At 38.7% G+C, this 24,090-nt stretch overlaps 1 protein-coding gene across 2 annotated transcripts in view; it reads left to right on the top strand.

Annotated features, from left to right (window-relative positions):
• The window catches only part of MLLT3 (MLLT3 super elongation complex subunit), a 218,135-nt gene that overhangs the window by 166,710 nt on the left and 27,335 nt on the right, over positions 1-24,090 (top strand). For both annotated transcript variants that reach the window (XM_074953456.1, XM_074953458.1), the window contains exon 7: positions 23,144-23,222. In XM_074953456.1, the coding sequence (XP_074809557.1) occupies positions 23,144-23,222 (79 nt within the window). The remainder of the gene's footprint in view (positions 1-23,143; positions 23,223-24,090) is intronic.

Genomic DNA, 24,090 nt, shown 5'->3' with positions numbered 1-24,090 from the left:
CTTAATGATTCTTAATGTGTGTTCTGTAACTTGGCTGCTGTGATCCTACTGCATCTGCCTTTCTTCAGCATCCCAATTAAAATCCACAGGTGCCTTTGCTTTTGATACAAAGTAGGATTCCATGATGCAAGCACCATTTGCAGTGCTGTTTATCACTCGTCAGTGATTGCAGTAGAACACCCGGGGGATACCTAGACGTTGAATTAAAACTCCAGAAGCAGAGCTGGCTGTTCTGAGCGCCTGTTCAAGTCAGAAGTGGCAGTAGTAGGTTGTCATGAAACAGATTGGCCTTCATTGTGAGAGGAAGAAATAATAAGATGTGAAGGATGTCCAAAACCTCACACCAGCCATACAAGTGCAAAGGAAGTTTTCCCATGGGGTTGCTTTTTATGGACTGGTATTAGGTCAGCCAGTTATATGTACCTTTGCAACCCAGAACTCCAACCAGTGACCCCATACCCCTTACAAAAACGTTGTACTTTTCTGGTAAAAGGCATTGTGAGTCTGGAAACTACAAGCCTGTGAGTCTTACTTCAATAATAGGTAAATTAGCTGAAGGAGCCATTAAAGATAGATGTCTGATATATACCTATCTAATCTTAAGGTTATTTTTATAATGCCCATGCTAAACGACCATGTCATGATAGGAATAAAACATGTTTTCCTGTAAATTAAAGTTATGTGTCTCTGATGCATTAGAATTCTTTTCAGCAGGTCAACTATATGGAGTGTAAAGAAATACTGATGGACATAATTTATTTCAGTTTTCAAAAAGCCTTTCACAACAGGCTAATAAGGAGATTAAGTAGTCATGTGGTGAGAGGTAAAGTTCCACCATTGACTAGGAACTGGCTAAGAAACAGAAAACAAAGACTAAGACAAAACTGTCTCCATTTTAAAAATGGAGAGATATTAATAAATGGGAGTTTGCCAAACAGAGGCAAGTGTGTGAGCAACATGATGGCTGATGAAATTCACTGTAGGCAAGTAGAAGGCTATGCTTGAAGAAACCATTTGAATGATTCATATACGCTAATGGGTTCTAAACTAACTATGACTACTCAGGAAAAGAACTAGATATCTTTGTGAAAAGCTCAATGAAGAGCATTTGTTCTATTTACAGTGATGGTCAAAAAGATCAAATAAGATGTTATGTTGTACTAAGGGGATAGACAACAGCAGTAATGAAAATATTATAATGCTATTACTGTATGTAAATGAATTATATGCCCTCAGCTTGAACACTGTGTTCAGTTCTGGCCACGTTTCAAGAAATGAACCAACCCATAACCTCCTGAAACTAGAAAGATACTTCTCCAATGGGCATGGTGAGACTATAATTTCTTGGTCAAATATTTTCTCACCTCTGTAACTGATTTACTGTCTGTGGTGTGGTTAGGTTTGATGTACAATTTACAGTTTTATGACAAAGAGACAGTTCTTCATAAACATTGATTGAGTATATATTTTCAATAGTCACTTAAATGTTTTTTCCTTAAGTCGCTTTTTTTTTACAACTTGAATTAGATATCAGAGTACAGATCAATTTCTAGAATTCAATGACATTGATACAAGTGTCAGACCACCAAAACAACAATAACTTTTTGAATAAAGCTATAATCTGTTAGTTACCAAAGGACATATTTATTCTAGTTTCAGATGCATTTTTATGCTTTAAGTGAAATATTGCAGATCACACACAATGTGAAGTAGTGTCAGTAATTATTAGTAATCAATATATTAATTATTCAACTGAGAAATTTTGTGAAGGTGTAACCTTGCCTTTGTGGGTCATAACTGAGAAAGCCAAATTCAGAACAAACTGCTGAGAAATAGGGCAAACACAACCCAAAACTGGTGGTTATTCTCCCATGAGATTTACCATACAAGCAACTAAAGTAAACTTCTGTCTCACCATGCTAGCTAACAAGATGTTATAAAAGCAGTTTCCTTTGGTATTTCAGTCCTTGTATTACCCCCCAGAACACTAGACTTTAGAGATGAGTGATTCTTTACAACCAGTCTCCTCAAATAAAAGGTTCTTCAGATCCCAAAGGACCAGCCATACACCCAGGTCAATATATAACTCAGATCTTACCCAAAAATCACGCTGATGCCAATCCTTTAGTATCTAAAATGTAAAGTTTTATTTATCAAAAGGGAAAAAAAGAAAGGTGAGAGTTTAAATTGGTTAAAGGAATTAAATACATACAATAATTGCAAAGTTCTTGGTTCAGACTTGTAGCAGTGATGGAATAATCAATTTTGACTATCCTGACACCAGCCCAGTCTCTCATCCTATTTTAGAGCATCCTGATGTTGCTGTAAGTTATGTCTGGATGTTCATGGCCCCAGGGGGCTGATTTGGCAGGCAGATAATTGCGGGAGAGCAGTGGTGCTCTGCTCATGCTCTGTTTTTTCCTCCTTGCTTATGTCCCCTATTCAATGGACTGGGATATATATCAGTATATAAGACAATAGATGTGCCTACACTGCATACTGCTTTTGGTGGCATGTAGAGTACATACCCTCTTAGCATGGGTATAAATAGTGGTGTAGACAGTGAGGCATTGCTTAAGCGACTACAGTAACGGCAGACCGGAAGCCTGTGGGTATGTAACTTACAAATTTTTCCACAGACCAAGCAGAGCTTCCCCCATCCACACTGCTGCTGTTAGCAGTGTAGTGTCCCGCTGCCTCCCTGCTGCTGGAGCCTTTCCCTGCTCCAGGAAAAGACTCTGGCAATGGGGAAGCAGTACGGAAAGGCTCCTGCAGTGGGAAGCTGCTGAAGCTTTTCCCTGCTGCATTCCCTCTGCCAGAGCCTTTCACTGACACCAGTGGCTATGCACCACAGTGTGGACGCAGCTTGCTTTTCGCTACCGCATGGGGCTATGCATACCCCACACACCGCTGATATTGGAGTGTAGTATAGATGATGCCCGTGAGAGCTGTGTGTTCTTTATCTCTAAAAATCAGACTATGCATTTAGGTACCTAGCTTTAGGCATCCAAACTTGAGATTTTACCTCTTATCGTTTGTGGTGTGCGACTGTACATGACATTTAGTTCTTTTGCCTACTGCCCATTTGAGGGGCAGAGATGGAGTTTTCTCCACATTACTTATGTCTGCCGACATCTAATTCAGCCTGTGGGGTGTCTTTAAAACTTCATCTTTGAATAAACACCCAAGGCAGTTTACCAATGCCTTGTAGGTGACTGAGAAAGTTAGATAGCGCTATACTCTGATTTTCTGTGGTCAACGCCCATTTTGAGTGTCAAATACCATGATAAAATTAAAGTCGGGGGGGAAAAACGCTGTCGATCCAGCCACATCTTTGGTTGGTGATGAGCACCCTGCACATATTTAATTATTTCTCTGCCCATGACCTATAGACTGTTCGTGTATGTGGTGACTTTTCTGTTAGCTGTGATGTATACTGCATCATTTGACATATTTTTGTTCCGTTTCTCTATTTGCTTACTCTTGCTTGTTGGCAAGAGTCAAATATTTTAATCTGAGCTCCTCTGTTGGCTGTATCACTTTCCAAATGTGTCATTGGTTTAAATAGGTTAAACATTAGCATTAGCAGCAGACTTGCTGTTCACTATACTGTAGGTCTTTTAAAAGACCCAGTAACATTTATATGAGCTAACAAAGCTATCCAGAAGCCCTTGTATATTGAGACAGTTGGAAATCTCACACGTGGGCCAGGGAATTATTTTACTGGCTTCGGTATGAAGAGTGCAAGGCATCAAGGGAAGGGAGGAGAAGGAAGACATATAAGATTTATAGCTTTATTGAGGCAGAGGGAGACTAGCACAGTCCACTTGAAAACTCCAACGACTTTTATCTTTGTTTTTTGTTTAAGAACAACTTTGAGAAAAAATTCAATGACAGGATGTTTGAGCTGAAGAAAATTCTGCCTGCCTGCTTCCTATATGGGATAGTGCAGCAGCACGATAACAAAGTACTTGACCTTCTTGTTTTCGCTGTCTGTGGAATCATGAAATATAGTGACATTCTCATAATATTTACGTGAACTGCTAACTGTTGTGTGAAATGGAGAAATATGAAGTCTTGGATCTATGTGAAATGTTTCCTCTGGCTAGAGCTGCCTGTTCTGAGTGGAGTAACACCGGAGAAGAGGATGCTGTGGCACTTCTTATTGGTTTGTCACCAGTTTCCTAGGTATAACAGAGAAAACTAGCATCTGGCTTTAAAGAAAACTATTACAGAGGAATTATAGAAACAAAGATCAGAAAAATAAGCACATGCTTAGGAGTGCCAGTTGACATTCTTAATTCAACTTTTGTTTAAATCCCAGCTCCATTGACTTGAATGGAATTTACCTCACTTATGCCAGTAAAAGTGAGAGCAGAATTTGACCCTGGATGTTAACGAAAATGCATATAGCTCTGTTATATATCTATGATTGTTGTGCTCCCCTGACTCTGCAACACATTCTGTGTATCCTCTTTGCCTTCTGTGTCTTTGTATATATCCCTGCAATTAATACAACAACATTATTAGTATTAGTTTTTTTGGCATCCTAAAGCCTATGAAAATGCCAACTCAGCAGAAGTGCGTTAATCCATAAAAGTGTGAAGGAATGGTATTTAATGCACTGCATTGTGTGTGGTAGCAAGCCCAGACAGTAGGATAGTGAAGAACTTCAGTTATTAAATTGCAGAATACTTGATAGCTATTTAAATTACATTTCTCTCTAGAAAAAAAATTGTAAACTGCCTTACAGGAAGTCCATTGCAGACAATGAATCTACAGTAGTGAATATGGTTTTGTATTAAATTAACTGCTTGCATATCTTAAAGTAGTCTTAAAAGTTTACCCCCATTAGTACCCTTTAAAAGTTAACCATAAAATGCCACTTTACATCTGGCATAAGATCTATTAATTTGGCCATTAAGAATGTGCAAGAATATTTTTAAAACCCCCATGGTCTTGTAAAATTTCCAGGCTCTTATTAGCTGAAAAATCCTACCTTCTGCCAGGGCTTGGAGCCAAGGTAAGATCTTTTAGCTGATAACATTTAGCGTTTGAAGTAACAATAATGAAGTAGAAGTCCCTATGGAATTTTCAACTTGTTATTCATTTGAAATAAGCTGTGGGGGCTGCAGGGGGAAGATTATTTTTAAAGCACAGTTTTAGTTTGTTGCTGCAGGTTAGACTGTGTTACAACTTTGACTAATTTTCAGACAAAATATTGAAAAGCCAATGAGCTTTGTGGTTTTGTACTCCTTGTGTTTGTATGAGACCTTTCTCTGTGTGAACTCTGGCTCCTGAGCAAGCTAGCTTCCACAGCCAGTGGTTCAGTGGCGCTTCAGAAAATCTCTTTCCTGTTAGATATTTTAGTCCCAGTTTTTGCATTTACACATGGATTAAAAAAAAATACTAAAAGACTCCAGGTGCATTTTATACACAAGCACCCGGAAGCCACTGTTATGGAGTCATTTGCCCACTGTATTTCTGTGTTGACGGTATTAAACTCTAGGCTCAAATAGGTGGACATGGTGGCCCTACAAGTGAAATATAAGCACGTTTGGTCAGTGTTTCTCTGTGGGAACAATGAGGCCCCTCAGAGGAGTGGGTGAAGCAATCAGGACTTGGATAACATGCTGATGGGCCTGGCATAAGACCCTGAGTGGGGTACTGTAGCAGTGCACTTTCAGATGGCTATACTAAGTGTATTTTGTTATTTTTCCATTTATAACAGAAGCTGTTTTGGCTGTCCTCACTGAAACAGGCTGCACACAACAGCCCTCCTTATTGTAGTAAGACATCTACAGTGCATAGCACTGGTTTTTTAATAACTGAAAAAAATTAAACGTACAAGAGTACAAAATAACATGCATCTCCTTGTCTGCCACTTGAAGAAAGCGTGAACTCTTACGTATACCAGCAATTCTCAAACTGTGGTCATTGAGTCACTAGTAACTCATGTTTGCAGATGCATGAAGCCTCAATTCTTCACATCCCGGAACACAATTTCACACTTAACTAAGCAATCCAATCTCTCTCTTGTGCCACTGTTTTCTGTAATTTACAGTGTACATGCTGCATACCTGGAATATTAATTTGATAAGAAATCTCTTAGAAAAGCAGGGTCCAATGCTGCAAAGTTGCTGAACATCATTTGATTCAGTGGGAGTTGAGTATGGTGAGTACTTCCCAGGAGATGCTCAGATCCTTTCGGGATTGGACCCTAAAGATGTAGTATACCAGACTCATTAATTAAAATAATATAAAAATAAGACTAAAATTTTAAGCAGGTTGGGACCTGGATGGATGACCACCTATAAATACCTGGTACTCTAGCCTTGCTACCTTTCTGTAAGAGCAATAGCTGCTCTCAATGGTTTTAATATTTGATGGCTTTGACAACAACTCCTCTTTGCAGGCCTCAATAAATGTTGCTTCTGATGTGTGCGCGCACACACACACACGTGCGCGTGGACACACACTCGGCTTTCAGTTACAAAAGGCCTTGTTTCAATTCCTTCCTGGAATGGATTTCTCACAAATTATTTCATGTTTACTGTGTATTCTGTTTGTTAGATATTCTTTTGGAGCTGTCCACATCAGTCTTTGTGATTTTTGTGTTCTTGCCAAAATCCACTTATGCATTAGCAGTCTTTAATTACAGTCACTTTAATTTTAACCATTGTGCATTAAACTGTTCTGTAAGTTGTATGATGAATTACTGTTGAACCAGGAAGGTGAGAAAAGCTCGGTGAAAAGCTCTACTGTGGTAGTAACTTTGTATGTAAGACAGAGATGGTGGTTGTTACAATAATTGTTCTGTAATCCCTTGTTGGTTTATACAAATTTGAAAAAAACTTAAAAGAAAATTATTTAAAAATATCTGAAAAAAATTGGTGTGACCAGCTTAAAATGTTAATCACATGAAAGTCAGGAAGTTCAGTGAAAAGAAAAGGAGGACTTGTGGCACCTTAGAGACTAACATTTATTAGATCATAAGCTTTCGTGAGCTACAGCTCACTTCATCAGATGCATGCAGTGAAAAATACAGTGGGGAGATTTATATACACAGGGAACATGAAACAATGGGTGTTACCATACACACTGTAACCAGAGAGTGATCAGGTAAGGGGAGCTGTGACCAGCAGGGGAGCAGGGGCGGGGAAATGATTCTCACGGGAAAAATCATGTGTTACATTATTGCTCAACATTGCTCAATGTAAAATACTGGTAAGCAAATAATACAATCTAATATAAAATTAGTTTTTTAGGCCCCAGTGCTGCAAACACTTTATACAGATGCTTTAATTTATTCAGAAGTGTAATTATATTCCCATCAATAGGATTACTTGTGCATAAAGTCAAGCCCCTGCAGAAAGGCATTGCTGGATTGGGGCCTTATTTTTTCTATTTCAGCCTTATAAAATTCTATTAATCCATTAGCCTGCAGCAAGTAAATATTTTACATGAGTACGTTCAAGATCAGTGTTTTCATTGTGTCATTCTGTTGTGGCAAAGGACAGGCTATTGTACTTTTTGTCTGGGCTGGTAAATTCATGACAGTTTTGTCAGGCTGATATAATTATAGATGCACGTACTACAGGGTTCTGTGATCATGTGAGATTGTGATTTTTGAATTTCACGATATGTGTTGGATTAGTATATATTTTCTGTTCGCTGCGGACCAGATAGAAGGCTTTGTATAACTAAACTACTATTGTTCCACCCTTCAGCACACAGTCATTTTTAGTAGTAGCCTCTTGCATCTAAAATAGTTTGCTATATTCCAGATTTTTAATGTACTTTCACTCTTTATGTACAACAATCAAAGTTACTGTTGTTTTCTTTGGCTAGATTTGTACATTTTACCTACAGTTCTCCTGAAGATTTGTTGTCAAACGCCCCCAGATATTCGTTAGATTAATTTGCATAACATTTCCCATTCAGAAGCTTGTAATCTAGCCTGATGATTAAAATGAATTTTCCACAACACAGTGTACATATAATTTAATTGAATGTTAAACTTAAAAACTGAGTAACCACATCAAGTTGTATTTTATTGCACAGAATACAGAAAGGATTAGTCAAGCACATTACAAATGCTTAAATATCATATATGTTAACTTAGTTATAAGTTATTTCCTGCTGATCAGATAGTGCCATTAAAAATCTTGCAGCATTCTGGTAACTGTTTAAATGTGATATGGTATCTTAGGAACGTTGGGGAATCCTGTCCTAATTGGTAAAAAAGTGTTTTATTTTCCTCATGGAATGTTACAGTAGGAATGGTTATGAAGATGACTAAATTTTGAACTGAAGGATTGGATGGTGGGGACAGATGAATGTATGGTGGATATTTTTAGGAAGCTAGGAAGGTACACATTGGGGAGGGGAGTTTGAGGGGTGGGAAAAATGGGGCTTGTTCCCCTCTCGCAGCATCAGAGCAAGGCTAAGGCTGGCTCACAAAGAAAAACAAAACAAAAAAAAAGCACCTCACCCTGTGGAAGGCAGGTTTTGTAAATCTGACCATGAGGCAACTTGAATAGCCTTCAGAAACTGAGTGATTTCCAGTGTCTTTCATTTGTTCCCTCAAAGATCATAGAAGATTAGGGTTGGAAGAGACCTCAGGAGGTCATCTAGTCCAACCCCCTGCTTAAAGCAGGACCAACCCCAACTAAACCCCAACCACCCTCCTTCGGCTGGGTCCAGAGGAAGTTAGGATAACCACATGTAATAGGCATAGGGGTGGGTGGTAGTGATCACTGAGTTGCTTGTGCACTAAGCTAACCTGATCTGTCATGAGACCAATCCACAGGCAAGTGTGGATTTTAATTCCCTTGTCTAATTAATGGTATCTCATACTACAGCATGTTATTTTGAGGTGAAACCATTATTTAGGTGCATACAGATTTGCTGATCTAGCTTGCTTGTGTGTGACTCTGGAGGACCATGGTATTTGCTGACTAATGCTGATTTATTTTTGAACTCCTCCTCAATGTTTCACCTGTTGAACAGAGGTGTAGCAAAGCAGCACTAGCCCTTTAGGGGGAAATTATTATATGTAATTTATTGCATCAAGGATTTTTTGCATGCTGTTAATTTTGGGGGCATATATTAGAATCTTTGTGAAGATGCTGCTTGCCATATTAAGCCATAAACCACTTGGCAAATTGACAGAAATGAGATTGCATGTTGTAGCAGTCAATGTCATACTGTAGTGTTAGGAGGTAGGGAGGTATGGATCTAGGAATTTACACTTCTCATCTGAGTCTGTTTTAAAAAATCTGCAAAACTTCTCTCTCTCACTCTGAGCTACATCTGAAGAGAATAATTAAAGGAGACAGATAATGTATCCCACTATCATGGAAAGAGCTGGGGGTTTTGCTGAAATGAAGGGATATCTTTTCTAATACCTTACTATCATATGAGAAGATTTTTCACATATCTGAGGATAATAGATACCAGGGATTGTAGTAACTGAATCAGTGGCCCTGGCATTCATTACCTCTATCAGAAAGCCATTGACTGACTGATATTCCATCCCTATTTCACCTTTTTTTGATGATGGTGAATGGGGTTTCAGGACAGAAGTAAATTCCAAATCTCTGCTTCTTTCTGTGAACTCATTTTAGTCATTACAAGGAATAATGGTAATATTTTTAAATGATTAGTATGATCAGCTGCGGAAATATTGTTTAAACCAGGCCAGAAAAGAGAAATGTACATTGAAAGTACAGTATTTTAATTTCTTACTTTTCATTGTATGAATAGTCTTTCTATTACCAGTGTTGATTTAATGAAATTCAGTTAATGTAGTGTAACTCGGGATTTAAATCATATGATCCCCATGCATGTGCACCTTCTACGATAGGACTGAAATCTCTACAGTGGCTAGGATTGTCAAATGAAAACCCATGGTCTGAAGATTCTAGATAGCAACAATAGGACCTTAGAGTTTCACAAGTTCAAGGAGGGGGACTGTAAGGGAAATATACACTCCATAGTGGTGTTGGTGAGTTACTTTTGCTTTGGCAGTAAATCATTACAAGTATAGTAGATAAAACTTTGCAAGTAAAACTTTACAATTTTAGGCAAAGAATATGGTTTGTAGATTTGATGGCTCTACTTGATTTATTAGTGCCAGATCCTCTGAATACAATAAAATACAAGATTGATATTCACTGGGAATATAATACATGGAAAGAAATCTTAATTTACCAGTGTTAGTAATAACACGATTACCTCAGACATCTGTAATTAGATTAGATTTGTATTACACAAAGTTGTAGTGGCTTGGGCCTAACTTAATTTAAACGTAACCAGAAATACTGAGATTTGTTTTGTGAAAGAAAATTGTTTTCTTTGGTTTAAATAGTTTCGTGATAGCAACTTCCTAGTCATGGTGTAGAGGCCACATAATGGATTTAATTTACTACATGGGAAGTTCTGCTACCACAAAACTGACCTCATAATGTAAGAAATCTACCTTGCAATCCTAAATTTGAAATGGAATGACAGGGAGCTTTCAAACAAGGGTTATTTTTCATGGTACCTAATCTGAGTGTGGTATGTGAAATAGGTAAGATTACAGAACAAAACTGCCTGAGCCATTAATGGTAAAGAATTGTGATGAGGAGACAGCCATCTGTTTTGTGTTTTTTCTTGAAGACTAAGCATAGTTCACATTATATGAATAACTGTGTGTATATAAAGTGCAAATCTTTGGTGAAAACCATTACACGAGAACATATTAGTACTAACATAGAACAAGTGCTTACTTAGGTGTTTAGATACTACAGTGATAGGTGTGTTAGAAATATCTAAAGACAAAACTGTGTGTAGTACACTATTGCCAACCGCAAGCATCCAAAAATCATGTGTCAGGCCCCTGCAAAAATCACGAAATTTGAAAATTGTTCTAATCTTTGTTTTCTAGTTTTCAGTCCTTTAAAGTACACTTGGGTCTTGTTTTCAAGCTTTTCCCTTAGGATGTCATTCACCTGATGTAGATCTCAGCCACAAGGCTATGCACACAACAGAAACCTAGCAGTTTGTGCTGGGTTCACTGAAGAGCCCTCTTCTACGACTGGTTTCAGAGTGGTAGCCGCGTTAGTCTGTATCAGCAAAAACAATGAGGAGTCCTTGTGGCACCGTAGAGACTAACAAATTTATTAGGGCATAAGCTTTCATGGGCTAGAAACCACTTCATCAGATGCATGGAGTGGTAAATACAGGAGCAGGTATAAATACATGAAAGGATGGGGGTTGCCTTACCAAGTGTGAGGTCAGTCTAATGAGAAATCAATTAACAGCAGGATACCAAGGGAGGAAAAATAACTTTTGAAGTGGTACAGGGAGCAGATGGAGGGGATTGAAAAGGGCCACAAGATCTAAGCTGCTATGGATCCAGTGCACCCAAAAGCCCAGCTGAGAGAAAGCAGAAGCGCAATAGCTAGAACAAAAGCCATAATAATGGCTTTATGTGCATTCAGATGGATCTTAGAAGTGTTTTTAGTATTCTTATGTTAATTACGGGTAACACCACCTCAAAGCTGAAGTAGTTTACAACTACTACCCTGCTATCAAATCTAACGCTCTATCTAATCATAGATTCACTTATACATGTATTGCTGTGTGATGCTTCATCAGTGCATGGGAGGGAAGCTGTCTCTTTCTCTCTTGTATCCCTTGTATTGCTCTCTCTGCATGGTTGAGCAGAATGTGGCACTATAGAGAGCTAGCTTGAGGAGGGAAAAAAAAAAGGCAACTATGGACCAGCGAGAGTCATTCTGGCTTCCCATCAGTGAATTCTTGCTGCAGTTCTCTGCTCTAGCCCTTAGCTTTTATATTTAGTCCTTATTTGTCCCTAGGGAAGAGAGCAGAAAATGTGAAAGAATTGACAAGTAGGCTGGAACTCTAGTATCATCAAACCCCAGTGTTCAAAAGCATGAGACAGATGCTAAAATTGGTTGGACTGGCTTAAAAATTGTAAATTAAACATTTGTTTTTGTTTCCCTTCTGCTTTGTTAGCCTTTAGGGGAGCCACTTGATACCCCAGATTTGTGTGTGATCATTTCATGTTCTAAATTAACCTTAAGGCACACAGACAAATGCACACTGGCTGCTTAGGAATCATAAAAGATCAGGGTTGGAAGAGACCTCATGTGGTCATCTAGTCCAACCCCTGCTCAAAGCAGGGCCAACCCCAACTAAATTATCCCAGCCAGGGCTTTGTCAAACTGGGCCTTAAAAACCTCTAAGGATGGAGATTCCACCACCTTCCTAGGTAAACCATTCCAGTGCTTCACCACTCTCCTAGTGAAATAGTTTTTCCTAATATCCAACCTAGACCTCCCCCACTGCAACTTAAGACCATTGCACCTTGTTCTGTCATTTGCCACCACTGAGAATAGCTGAGCTCCATCCTCTTTGGAACCACCCCCCCCGTTCAGGAAGTCGAAGGCTGCTATTAAATCCCCACTTATTCTTCTCTTCTGCAGACTAAATAAACCCAGTTCCCTCTGCCTCTCCTCATAAGTCATACGCCCAGCCCCCTAATCATTTTTGTTGTCGTCCACTGGACTCTCTCCAATTTGTTCACATCCTTTCTGTAGTGGGGGGGCCCAAAACTGGATGCAGTACTCCAGATGTGGCCTCACCAGTGCCAAATAGAGGGGAATAATCACTTCCTTCGATCTGCTGGCAATGCTCCTATTAATGCAGCCCAATATGCCGTTAGCCTTCTTGATAACAAGGGTACACTATTGACTCTCATCCAGCTTCTCGTCCACTAATCCGCAGGTCCTTTTCTGCGGAACTGCCACTTAGCCAGTTGGTCCCCAGCCTGTAGCAGTGCACGGGATTTTTCCTTCCTAAGTGCAGGACTCTGCACTTGTCCTTGTTGAATCTCACAATATTTCTTTTGGCCCAATCCTCCAATTTGTCTAGGTCACTCTGGACTCTATCTACCTCTCCCTCCAGCTTAGTGTCATCTGCGAACTTGCTGAGGGTGCAATTAATTCCATCATACTGATCATTGATAAAGATATTGAACAAAACCGGCCCCATGACCGACCTCTGGGGCACTCCGTTTGATACCAGCTGCCAACTAGACCTTGAGCCATTGATCACTACCCATTGAGCCCTACGATCTAGCCAGTTTTCTATCTACCTTGTACTCCATTCATCCAATCCATACTTTAACTTGCTGGCAAGACCGTATCAAAAGCTTTGCTAAAGATAAGATATATCACTCCATTAATCTTTTCCTAGTTTCTAAGGTGCGGGAGCTGCCTTTTTTCCCCTCTGTGTCTATTTCCTTTATTGTTCCTGTCCCCACCTCACTCACATTTCTCTACATGTTTCCTTCAGAGTCCTTGTCCTATTCTGTAACTTCTGCCTCATTCCTCCTTACCAGGGCACTACATTCTTTTGCAACATACCTTCCAGTCTCCTGTTCAGTTTCCAGTCCTTAAATCATGTGGGGTGGCAGTCTTCACTGAGGGCAGTCTGGATTCAGTCCTATACGAAAACAATGGGAAACAGCCATCTTTATTAGGTCATTGTCATTTCTACTTGCAAAATTGTAAGCAATGGTAGTCAGCCTAATTGCAGGCAAATGGGCGTAAATCCCCTCAGACTAGTGAGGGGTGATGGCCACTTTTAGAGAGGGGGAAAAAATTCAGAATTGCTGCGTGCAGTGAGAAGTTACGGGAGGCTTTAGACAAAAACAACAAAAACCATACCTAAAATCATGAGGCATGCCATATCATAAGAGCTGTCAACAATGGAATTCCTTTCTGGTTTCTGAACTAATTGCATGTGTGTGCTAAATTTTCTAGTTTTGTCCAGCTCCCCAGATTTGGAAAATGTCTTAGTATCGTTATACAGTGGAATCTTTTAACTGTACATGCAATGTTGCCACACACATTTTATCAGGACAATATTGAACAGCAATTTATGAGTTTTCCAAGGATACCTCCAAAGGCATACCTGTACAAAGATTATTATAATAGTGTGCAAGGATGAATACAGGGTTAGACTGTCACAGGTACTCTTTAATTACATAATCACATACTATTTTTCTACAGCCGACCCCCCCCCCCCCCGGCTCATTCAGTGCACAGGGTTGCGTGTGCTCACTGAATGAGTAGTTTATTCAATATTCCTTTTTTATCCTCCTCATTCATTGTGTGCCTGATTTATTATTTACAGCATGCCAGTACAATACTGATTTACTGCACTGATTACAGAATTATTAATTTCCTCATGAGCTTTGCTATGGTGCTCTTATCATAGTATTTTAGTTTTTTACAAACATTAATAAAGTTATCTCCATTTTACACATGCTGAATTGAGGCACAGAGCTTACAACCAAAATTATCAGAAGTGTCAATTTTGAGTGCCCAATTCAAGCCACCTAGGGCCTGACTTTTCAGAGTACTTCATATTTTATAGTACATATTTATGTTAAGAGCAAAGCTTCTGTTGAACTCAGTTGCAGTAAGGTATCAGCATTTCTGCAAATCACACTCCAGGTGTCTGAAGATGGGTACCCAGAAAATGAGGAATACACAGGGTGGAGAGGGTGAAGAGTCCCAGATCTCAGGCTTCTGACTGAGCCCAAACATCTACACAGCAATTTTTAGAACCACGAACCTGACTCAGCTGGCCTAGGTCAGTCATAGCTGTGCCACAAGGCTTTTATCCCCATGTAGACGTACCCATAGTGGCCATTTGTGAAACCTGTGATGTGATTTGCCCAGCATAATGTGGGATCTCTGTGGAAGAGGCAGGGATAGAATCTGGTTCTGCAGGGTAGCATTAAAAAGTCTTAACTTGAAAAGCAGACTCTTCTTGCAATCCCTCACCCCTTTCATTACATGCCTTCTAACTTTATGCAACAAATGAGGCAGGGGTTCTACAAACAATCGTTTTCTTCCCTGCACAACCCTGATTCATCCCCAGACACCTGTCCACCCAGGCACTGAATAAAGCAGTGGTCCTGTGGGAAAGATAGTATGTAATTATAGACTGTATCATGATGTATACACACACGGTGGGGGGGGGGATTAAATTTGCACAGAAAAACTTAATTCAGGCATTTTCTAACTTGTGTGCCTTTGACTTTGTAACCTTAACATTCTTTCAGCTTGTTTTTTCTTAATTGTATAACAAGAATATACATGTACATAATACTTTCCCTTTATTTCCAATAGCATATCTAAATCTAAGTGAGGGTGGCACTTGACCTATATAATAACATACAGTGGATGCATGCATTAGCACAGTATTGTACTTTGAACACTCATTGATGATCTTCATTTATGTGGTTGTTAGGAGTATGATTTCTAATTTGGCATAACTCTCTAGTATGAACCCATCATTTTACAATATCTGGTAAAAACAAATCCTGTGTCTTGAAAATGTGAGTTCCTTTACCAAATATTTCAAGGGAAAAAAATGCCTGAAGTAAGATGAAATACAATAGGTCTACTCAAGATCCAGAATAATCTTATTCTAAATAAACTTTTCTCTTTGTAAAAAAAGTACTAAAGCAATTTGAATTGAAGTTCAGTGATGCTTGCGGAGAGTAATATGTTTGGTGTTTGATTTGTTGCAAAAAAAGTAAGGTTATAAGTGTACATAAAATAGTGTCAGATATGGAACCCAGGTTTTAAGCAGTCTGTGAGGACGTTTGCTTTTGATGTGTTTGTGATCTGGGTGGATGGACTGGGAGTCCAGATTATATATTTGCTGTCATTTAGACAGCTGCTTTAAACTAATTAAAAAAAACTCTCTCCCTTTCTCCACTCTCCCCCCTATCTTTTTCCTCCACCTGGAGAAAGGGACAGAGAAATCTAACTTTAGCAGTCATTGTTTAACTTGCTGATGGCAAAAGCATGTTTTGCAGGACTGCTACTGTTCTTAAACACTGCTTCATTAAACTGTTCACACCAGGTAGGCTAAAAAGTTTGGTTTAATATCTTTAAATTCAGGATTCAGAAATAATGTATTCAAGGCTTCTTACATATTAACTACTGAAGCAATTACCTTTCTTTCATTAGCCTCTTACTAAATGGGCCGATTTTGCATGCTGGGTCACAGCTTACCACATAAACAATGTCTATCATGATGAAAGCAAGTTCTTGTTGCAGGATAAGGACCCTGATGCTGGTGTGAAGGCCCTAGTTAGTGTTTTATACAATTACTGTATGTGTGGTAGGAAATTAACTATAGATTATTTGATTTGCGTAAAATTATAGTTCCTAAATATTCAAGCATGTGCTCTATAATAACTATTTATATTGCTGTGTCATCTGGAGGCCTCAATTGGGGATAGATCCTGCTGTGCCAGGGTCTGTACAGACACACAGTGAAAAATCGTCCTCTGCTTCAAAAAGAGTTTACAATCCTAAATATCTAAATCTAAAAAAAATTAACGAGAGAGAGAGAGAGAATGAATTATTGGGTCCAATCCTGTTCCCATTTAACTTAGTGGCAAATCTCCCTTCGATTTTAGTGGGAGCAGGATTGCAATGTTGCTAAATCTCATAATTTTATCATGAGTCTCATTACAGTTGATGTTTTTATTAAAGCTCCAGGTTTTGGAGACAGATGATCGTAAGAGAATTTCAGCTTTCATTAAAACATTTTTTTAGCCCTGATAAGAGACGCTTGAAAATTTGACACAAGTGCACCCTAAAAGCTGAGAAACCAGAAGGCAAATAAAAAGAACCCACAGTTTTACTACTTATGTCTCACGTTTTGGGGGCCTGACTCGTGATGTTTTACTGCATGGAACTGAATCCTTTGTCTTTTGGGGCACTCTGCTACTCTCCTAAATCGGTTTGTTCTTGTCACCGTGTCACTATTCTCCCTATACCTCTTCCCTTCGCAAGGATGAGCTTGTTACAAGCTGGTGGTTTGAGTCAGTACCTGCTGAGGAGTTATCCCTCTTGCAAAGTATTGTATCTTAGTTTAGTGTTGCATTGGTAAAATAGCATGCTGATGAGGGGCATGCTTGTACTGTGGTCAGGATTTTTATCCAACATTGTTAGTCTGCCATTTTATCTCAGGAACAGTGGAGGGCATATTGCATGAGATGTGCATTAGTTCTACTTGACGCTGCACCAGCAGCTGTAGACAATTTTAAAATTAAATGCATATATTTCAATTTGGAAATACACATACCACTTTCAGAGCTCTTGGCATCTATTGTAATATTCTCTGACAGAAAATATGGTCCTGGATTAGCAATAAAATTAACTTTCCCATTGTATTTTTCTTACTGTGTTTTTTTTTTTTTAATTTACTAGTGTAGATTAGGGGAAAGATGCATTGTTTATTCACATGGATAATGCAATAGCATTCAGAAATAATAGTGTAGTTCACAATACAAGACTTCTGGGGGTTGTGCATGAACTACTGTAGCAAAATAAAAACTGCTATTTTAGTTTGGTTTTTTTTTCATACCTCATTGGTTTTTCCTCACTTAATTTTGTAATTCTTAATTTTAACTAATTGCTGCTCTAAAGTATTTTTTTCATTCTTCAGTCCTCATCATTTTGTTACAATAGTTATAAATATTTCCATTTCTATCTGAAGGGTTTCAATTCCCACCTCACGCTAATGGTGTGGCCACCTGAAGACAAATTTTTTAAATTTATTACCTAGTAAATTTTCTATCCCAGCTATATTAATTTAAGATTTATTTCTGATGCAGGTGCTACTTGGGAACATAAGGTTATCAAGCTTGGGCAATGTATGCTCAACTCAATTCAGATTTATATTCATATGGTAACATGGGGATCTTTTACTATATATAGGCCTTATTATTGCGCGCGCGCACGCACGCACACACACACACTAAGGATGCAAACTCCTCCCCTTGAGTTGACTCTCATTTCATTGTGTGCAACTTTGATGCTTCCTCCCTTGAGCAAGGTTGAAATGGAAGGTTGGTTGCTAGCAGGGGAGGTAATGGAGCATCGACTTCCTCTCTCTGCAATGAGAGAGCCAGCATAGGAGCAGAAGGAGAGCTGAATTTGATTACACATGTGCAGTGGTATTTAGAAGCCAAAAGTGAGAAGAAAAGGAGTACTTGTGGCACCTTAGAGACTAACCAATTTATTTGAGCATAAGCTTTCGTGAGCTACGGTTAGTCTCTAAGGTGCCACAAGTACTCCTTTTCTTTTTGCGAATACAGACTAACACGGCTGTTACTCTGAAAAGTGAGAAGAACAACTAAAAATTCAGTCCCTGCTGATGAAGATCCAGGCCAGAAAGCAAAAAGATAAGACTGTCCTGTCTACATCAGGACTGTTAGCAAATATGAAAAAAAACATACACACACAAAAATGTTGATTTATAGCAGTTTACCCTAGGAAGTAGTAAACAATATCCCTCCTGCTGTATCCCCACCCCCAAATCCTTTGTTAAAGGGAGTCTGGCAGAAGCGAAAATTACATGTCCTAAAACAGTTTCTTGAAGTACTGTCTTTCTGAGATGCTATCTGCTAAAGAAATTATCAAGGAAGTAATATTAATCTATAAACTATTTCAAGTAGGTACATGTTTCAACATTCATAGTACAAGGAAAACACAAATATTTTTAGATCATTACGCATAAACCAAACACTACCTTTTATAAAAATTAAAACAAAGGCCAAAAACCCCCAAACCCAACAACACTAACTGTAATTGTTCCCTTTGTGACAAAGTTCCTCCTTTGCCTTGGTGGGTCCTGTGCTTATTGGCGGATTTGCTCGCCTCAGAGATTCACGGCAGCCCTCAGTTTGGCCACTTTTGCTAGTGGCTCAAACCTGCCGTTCACTCAGCTAACCTCATCACTTGCCATCATGGGAAAAAGGAAGGAGAACAATCCCCGCAGTCTCTGCTGAGCCACCATGTGGGTCGGGGAACAGCCCAGAGACCTTCCCCTCTGGTGGAACCCACAGTCCAGGTCGACTCCTCCTGTGTCTGATCAGGAGTTGGGAGGTTTGGGGGGAAACCAGGCCCGCCCTCTTCTCCGGGTTCCATCCCAGGTCCCTGTGGACTGCACGTGTCTAGAGTGCCTCCTGGAACAGCTGCGCAACAGCTACAACTCCCTGGGCTACTTCCCCAGGGCCTCCTCCCAACACCTTTATCCTTACCATAGGATCTTCCTCCTGGTGTCTGATAATGCTTGTACTCCTCAGTCCTCCAGCAGTATGCTTTCTCACTCTCAGCTCCTAGTGCCTCTTGCTCCCAGCTCCTCGCAAGCATGCCACAAATTGAAGTGAGGTCTTTTTTAAACTCAGGTGCCCTGATTAGCCAGCCTGCCCTGATTGATTCTAGCAGCTTCTTAATTGGCTCCAGGTGTCCTAATTAACCTTCCTGCTGGAATTTGTTCCAGCAGGTTCCTTCTTGTTTCAAAAAACTGCCCCATTACCTTACCCACGGAAAATGGACCTGCTTAATCTGAGACCAATATATCTCCTGTAGCCATCTGGCCTGACACTGTCACACCTATCTGGTAAAAAACCCAGACATTTTATTGTATATCTATAGTGTATTTTATAAACTAGTATTTCTACAAATCCAATGCGACAATGAAACCTTGACAGAAAATTCTCAAAGGTGGTTTATTTCACACGCCTGTGCTGTATAATGTTAACAGGTGAGTTTGCCTGAAATGTCCTCTGTAGATCAGAAATAAATTGATATTGTACTGCTTTTAAACAGAAAGAAACTGTTATGACTGAAATAGAATGATTTAGAGCTGGTTGAAAAAAGGGACGCATTTCATAACAACTTTTGCAAAAATTGCTCCTTTTATTTTTTGGTCATACAGTTTCAAAACTCAGAATTTTTCAATCCGCTCTAATAATGGAGCCAGTCTCCCCTGTGCATCAGTATGAGAGAAGTTGAGGGAGAGGGGGAAAGTCTGGCTAAGTGTGTAATAAATCATATTGGGTCATTGCACTAATGAACCGTTTGGGTCCGAATCCTCATTAGCTTGTCTGCAGGAAGAGAAAACTAGTAAAACAGGGAAAGGACATATCAGGGAACCTGTCTGCCGGTACTGTCCTGAGCTTCCATTGTTGAAGGACATCCTTTAAGCTAATTTCAGACCCATAAAAAAAAATCTATTTGGTGATTAGTAACCAGTGGATAAGAGCAGAGAGCCCAAGTGAATAAAGGCCATAAATACCAAAGTCCTTGGGATAACAGCCTATAAAAGTGTCAAAAAGCGTTGCTGAAGTGACAAAAGATAGCCTCTGGTAACAAGAAGTGTTAGCCCACTCGACACGAATCCATATTCATGCATGGAAGACATATTTTCAGTTTCTTCTACAATGCAAACTTTTCCTGCAAATAATATTCATTTTTATATTAAAAGCAACTCTTCCTCCTCGACCCTCTGGGATTTTCAGAACCGTTAAAGCTAACTTAGTTTCCAGAAGTTAATAGTCAACATTTATGCTAATCTCTCTCTCTCATGGAATAAGTGACTAGAGAGGACAGATGAAGCAAAGAATGTTAATGAGCTCAAGGTGGCGTTATGAAACATTTAAAAGAAAAAGACAAGTGTGTGTTAAGACATCTTGTACTCAGTGGCTTTTCCCTATTCCTACAGTTTAAGATTTCTCAAAACTATTTTATTATGTGGCATAATTTTGGTTATAGCAGATTAATATTGTATCTCTTAACACAAGAAAAGTATTAAAGTGAATTTACAAACCACACATCGGTTTGCTCCTGAGGCCTGATCCTCTAGACACTTACTGATGCTAGTATTTGCCAATTGCCACTACAATCAGTTCCATTAAAGTCAATTTGAACTGTTGGCAGTGGTAAGCATTATATCTTGTAGTGTTGGTAGGGTTAGCCTTTTACCTTAAGTAATCATTTGTGTGGTGTTATCCAAAAATGAAAACAGTGAACTTTTAGCATCCTTAACCACACCTAACAGTATGTGACATATTTTTGCCAGGTTTTACAGATTTCAAAAATATTATAAATCAAATATTGGTACGTGACTGGGATCTGATTTAAAATGGAAGCTTAGAATTTGTGGTTGAGTCCATCTAAGTTACAATTTCTGTGTGAAAATTATAGTAGCTGACAAAAATATACAACACATATGACAACCTGTTGAAACCAGTTGTCAGCAAGTAACTTTGTTGTCAAAAGCAGAAATTGACAGATAAAGGAAACCCTTAGAGTAACTTGTAAAGCCACTCTAGGCAAGAGGCTAAAATTTGTTTTGAAATTGTTGATATATTTACCATTTGGATTGACCATTTTTGTTCCTTATTGATGTAGTCTTGGACCAAAATGTTTGGTTTGTATTGTTAGATCATACTGTGTAGTTAAAGACCTTCATTTTAATATTTGAATGGCTTGCCAGGCATTTTTTAAAAAGGGAAAATAGTATTTTCATGCCATTTCATGACTGAGTGCTTCTTTCAACAGTTCTCTTATTTTGGGGGGAGTGGGTGTGGGGCTGTATATCTATAGGTCTGATTCTGTGAACACTTACCCATGCATGAGTAATCCTACTCATATGAATAGTCCCATTTAGTTCTTGACGACTTCTGCACTTACTTGACTCACTCGAATAAAGTTTGTAAGTTTTTGGAGGATCAGGCCCAAAGTTTGTATTTCGATTGTTTAACTGAGAACTCTAGATGTAATTCATTTGAGAGGAACAGATGTTACTTTTTTCCCCAAACATTATCGGAAAAAGAGAGATGTTCCGTTGCCCAAATAGGCATCTTTTCGATTGTGAGAAAAGGCGGTAAAAGGCTATAAATCTGCCTTCTCATTATGAAGGGCAACAATAGATTGATTTATGACAAAAAGGCAACTGTTGGGCTTATGTAAGCTGTATGCATAAAAATGCCAGTTAGCTCTGAGCTTTAGAATGGCTAGATATTCTTGCTGTTATTTTTGACAAGGATTTAGTGCTATATTAATCAGAGGGGAAAGTATATAGCCAAAAAGAGTTCGAAGATTTCTCTGTTAACGCATCATAATGATGCAGTTACATACATCTTAAAGACTGGGGAGGTTTTGTTTTTTAATAATAGGGTTTAAAATTCCATCCAAGTTATCATATTTTCAGTGGGGCATTTTTCTCTTCATGTTGTTGGAGGATTTTAGCCTCTCCTTTAGCTTTCTCTGCTGTCTTGTATTTGTTTCGGATGCTTGCTTGTTCTTATATTTTTAGGCATTGAGACAAGAAGCCATAGAAAGTTGTGGTGCGAGAGGTCAGGTCAGGGTGGTTGCAAAATTGTGGTAAACAGGCATGAGGACTCAATAGGAGACTCGTATACCATTATGGCAAAAAATGTATAGATTTTAATATGGATGAAACTGATCAGGTTCTACAGAAAATATTCTAAGGCTTTTATAGAATTAATAGAAAATTATATACTCTCTATAGAATTCTGTTGCAAGGTCATAATTCTCCATTGAATGCTAAAAGTTGGTTTTAACAATCCTTTACAAAGGTGTTCTAATGAAATCTATACCATTAGAAAAATTAAACCCTTTTAGTTCAACCCTTATTAAAGTCTGTAGGGTTTTTCCATAAGGGTAAAGTGTTGTGCTGAGGGGAAACCCAATGGGAGCAGAAAAAAAAAATTATATTATAAAATAATATATCCTTTGGTGATGGTAAAAAAAAATTGTCCTAGGCTTTTTCTGTTTGTCATCTAGCCTGCTTTACTTGGGTCCCTTCTGCCTCCTAGAGTCCTAGTCATGATTTACTAGGAAAACATTGCAACTAAAGTTGGATAAGCCTGCATTATATCATTAGGTCTGTTGCATTATAAAGTCATTTAAGCCCATGTGTTGTATAACTTCTCAAATTAGGGCATGGGTAGCTTACTGTATAGAGTATTGGTTTTGTGAAACAAAGCTTTTGTGTATGACCTGTAACAGTGTGTATGTTTTGTATGCAGAGTAATTTGTACACCTTCTGGCTCTCTAACACCATGAAATGGTTAGGAAATAATTATCATTGTGAATATCATCTGTTTAGTGGCATTTTTCCTTGCAGAGAAGTGCATGAAGCAGTAAACTGTGCTCTTTTGTTGTTGTTAAAGTTTGGAGCAAATGTATTTACTACTATGTGTTTGTGTTTGTTTTTTTTAAAGTCTGAACAGCCTAGCCCTGCCAGTTCAAGCTCAAGTTCCAGCTCCAGTTTTACACCATCTCAGAACAGCAGACAACAAGGTACCAAAAAAGGAAAAGAAATTGAGAAAAGTGTGCAATGAAGGGGCCAACCAGTAACATGACTGATGGAATCTCATTACCACTTTTCTGCTGTCTTTTTCACAGTCTGAAGTAGTGAATTAGCCTCTGTTCTGCTTCATCCTTTTTCTTCAAAGTGTATGTGAACATGATTATAACATGTAAGAAGCAGAAAGAAAAAAAATGTATATTTTCATTCGGAAGAGAATAGTTATTTATTTGTTACATAGCACCAAGAAACATGCTAGATACTTTACAGACGCTAGATCCTAAAGATCTTGCAGTCGTAATCTTGCAGAAGGATCAATAGATCCTTATTCCTTCATGGAGCCCCACATGAGTTAATCGGACTTCATGTAGGGAATAAGGGTCTGTATTTGTGGATCCCTTTGAAGAGTCATGAGACAAGAGTCCAATCCAATGAGTTGCTGAGCATTTCTGTCTACTCTTTGCCGCCCTTGTGTGCTCATGCACACACACAGTGAATTTATTAAGAGTTGGATAGCACTTAGCACCTCAAGGGGTTAGGCCCTTAAACTTCCCAAATGAGAAATTTACTTTTAAAAATAATCTGACATGGAGAACATTATTGTTAGTCTTTAAGGACACATTTAGATTTTTCTGGCTAATAATTTTGGCTCCCTCAGAACTCAGTAAAGAAATGTAAGTTTCTGCCAGGAAAGCCTGCCAAACCAGTTTTTATATAAATCAATTGAGATTCATATGAGCTATTAAACCACTTAGTTCCTGTTTGGCTTTTTTCCTTGACTTTGTCAAATTGTACAACTGATATGTTCTTGATCAGCTTGGCTTTTTTTTTTTAAAGCAGGAAGCTTTTGACTGATTAAAA

Source organism: Natator depressus, chromosome 5, assembly GCF_965152275.1.
Source record: "Natator depressus isolate rNatDep1 chromosome 5, rNatDep2.hap1, whole genome shotgun sequence".
Taxonomy (NCBI): Eukaryota; Metazoa; Chordata; order Testudines; family Cheloniidae; genus Natator; species Natator depressus.
Note: the sequence above shows the minus strand (reverse complement) of the source record. Positions and strands in the feature narration are given on the sequence as shown.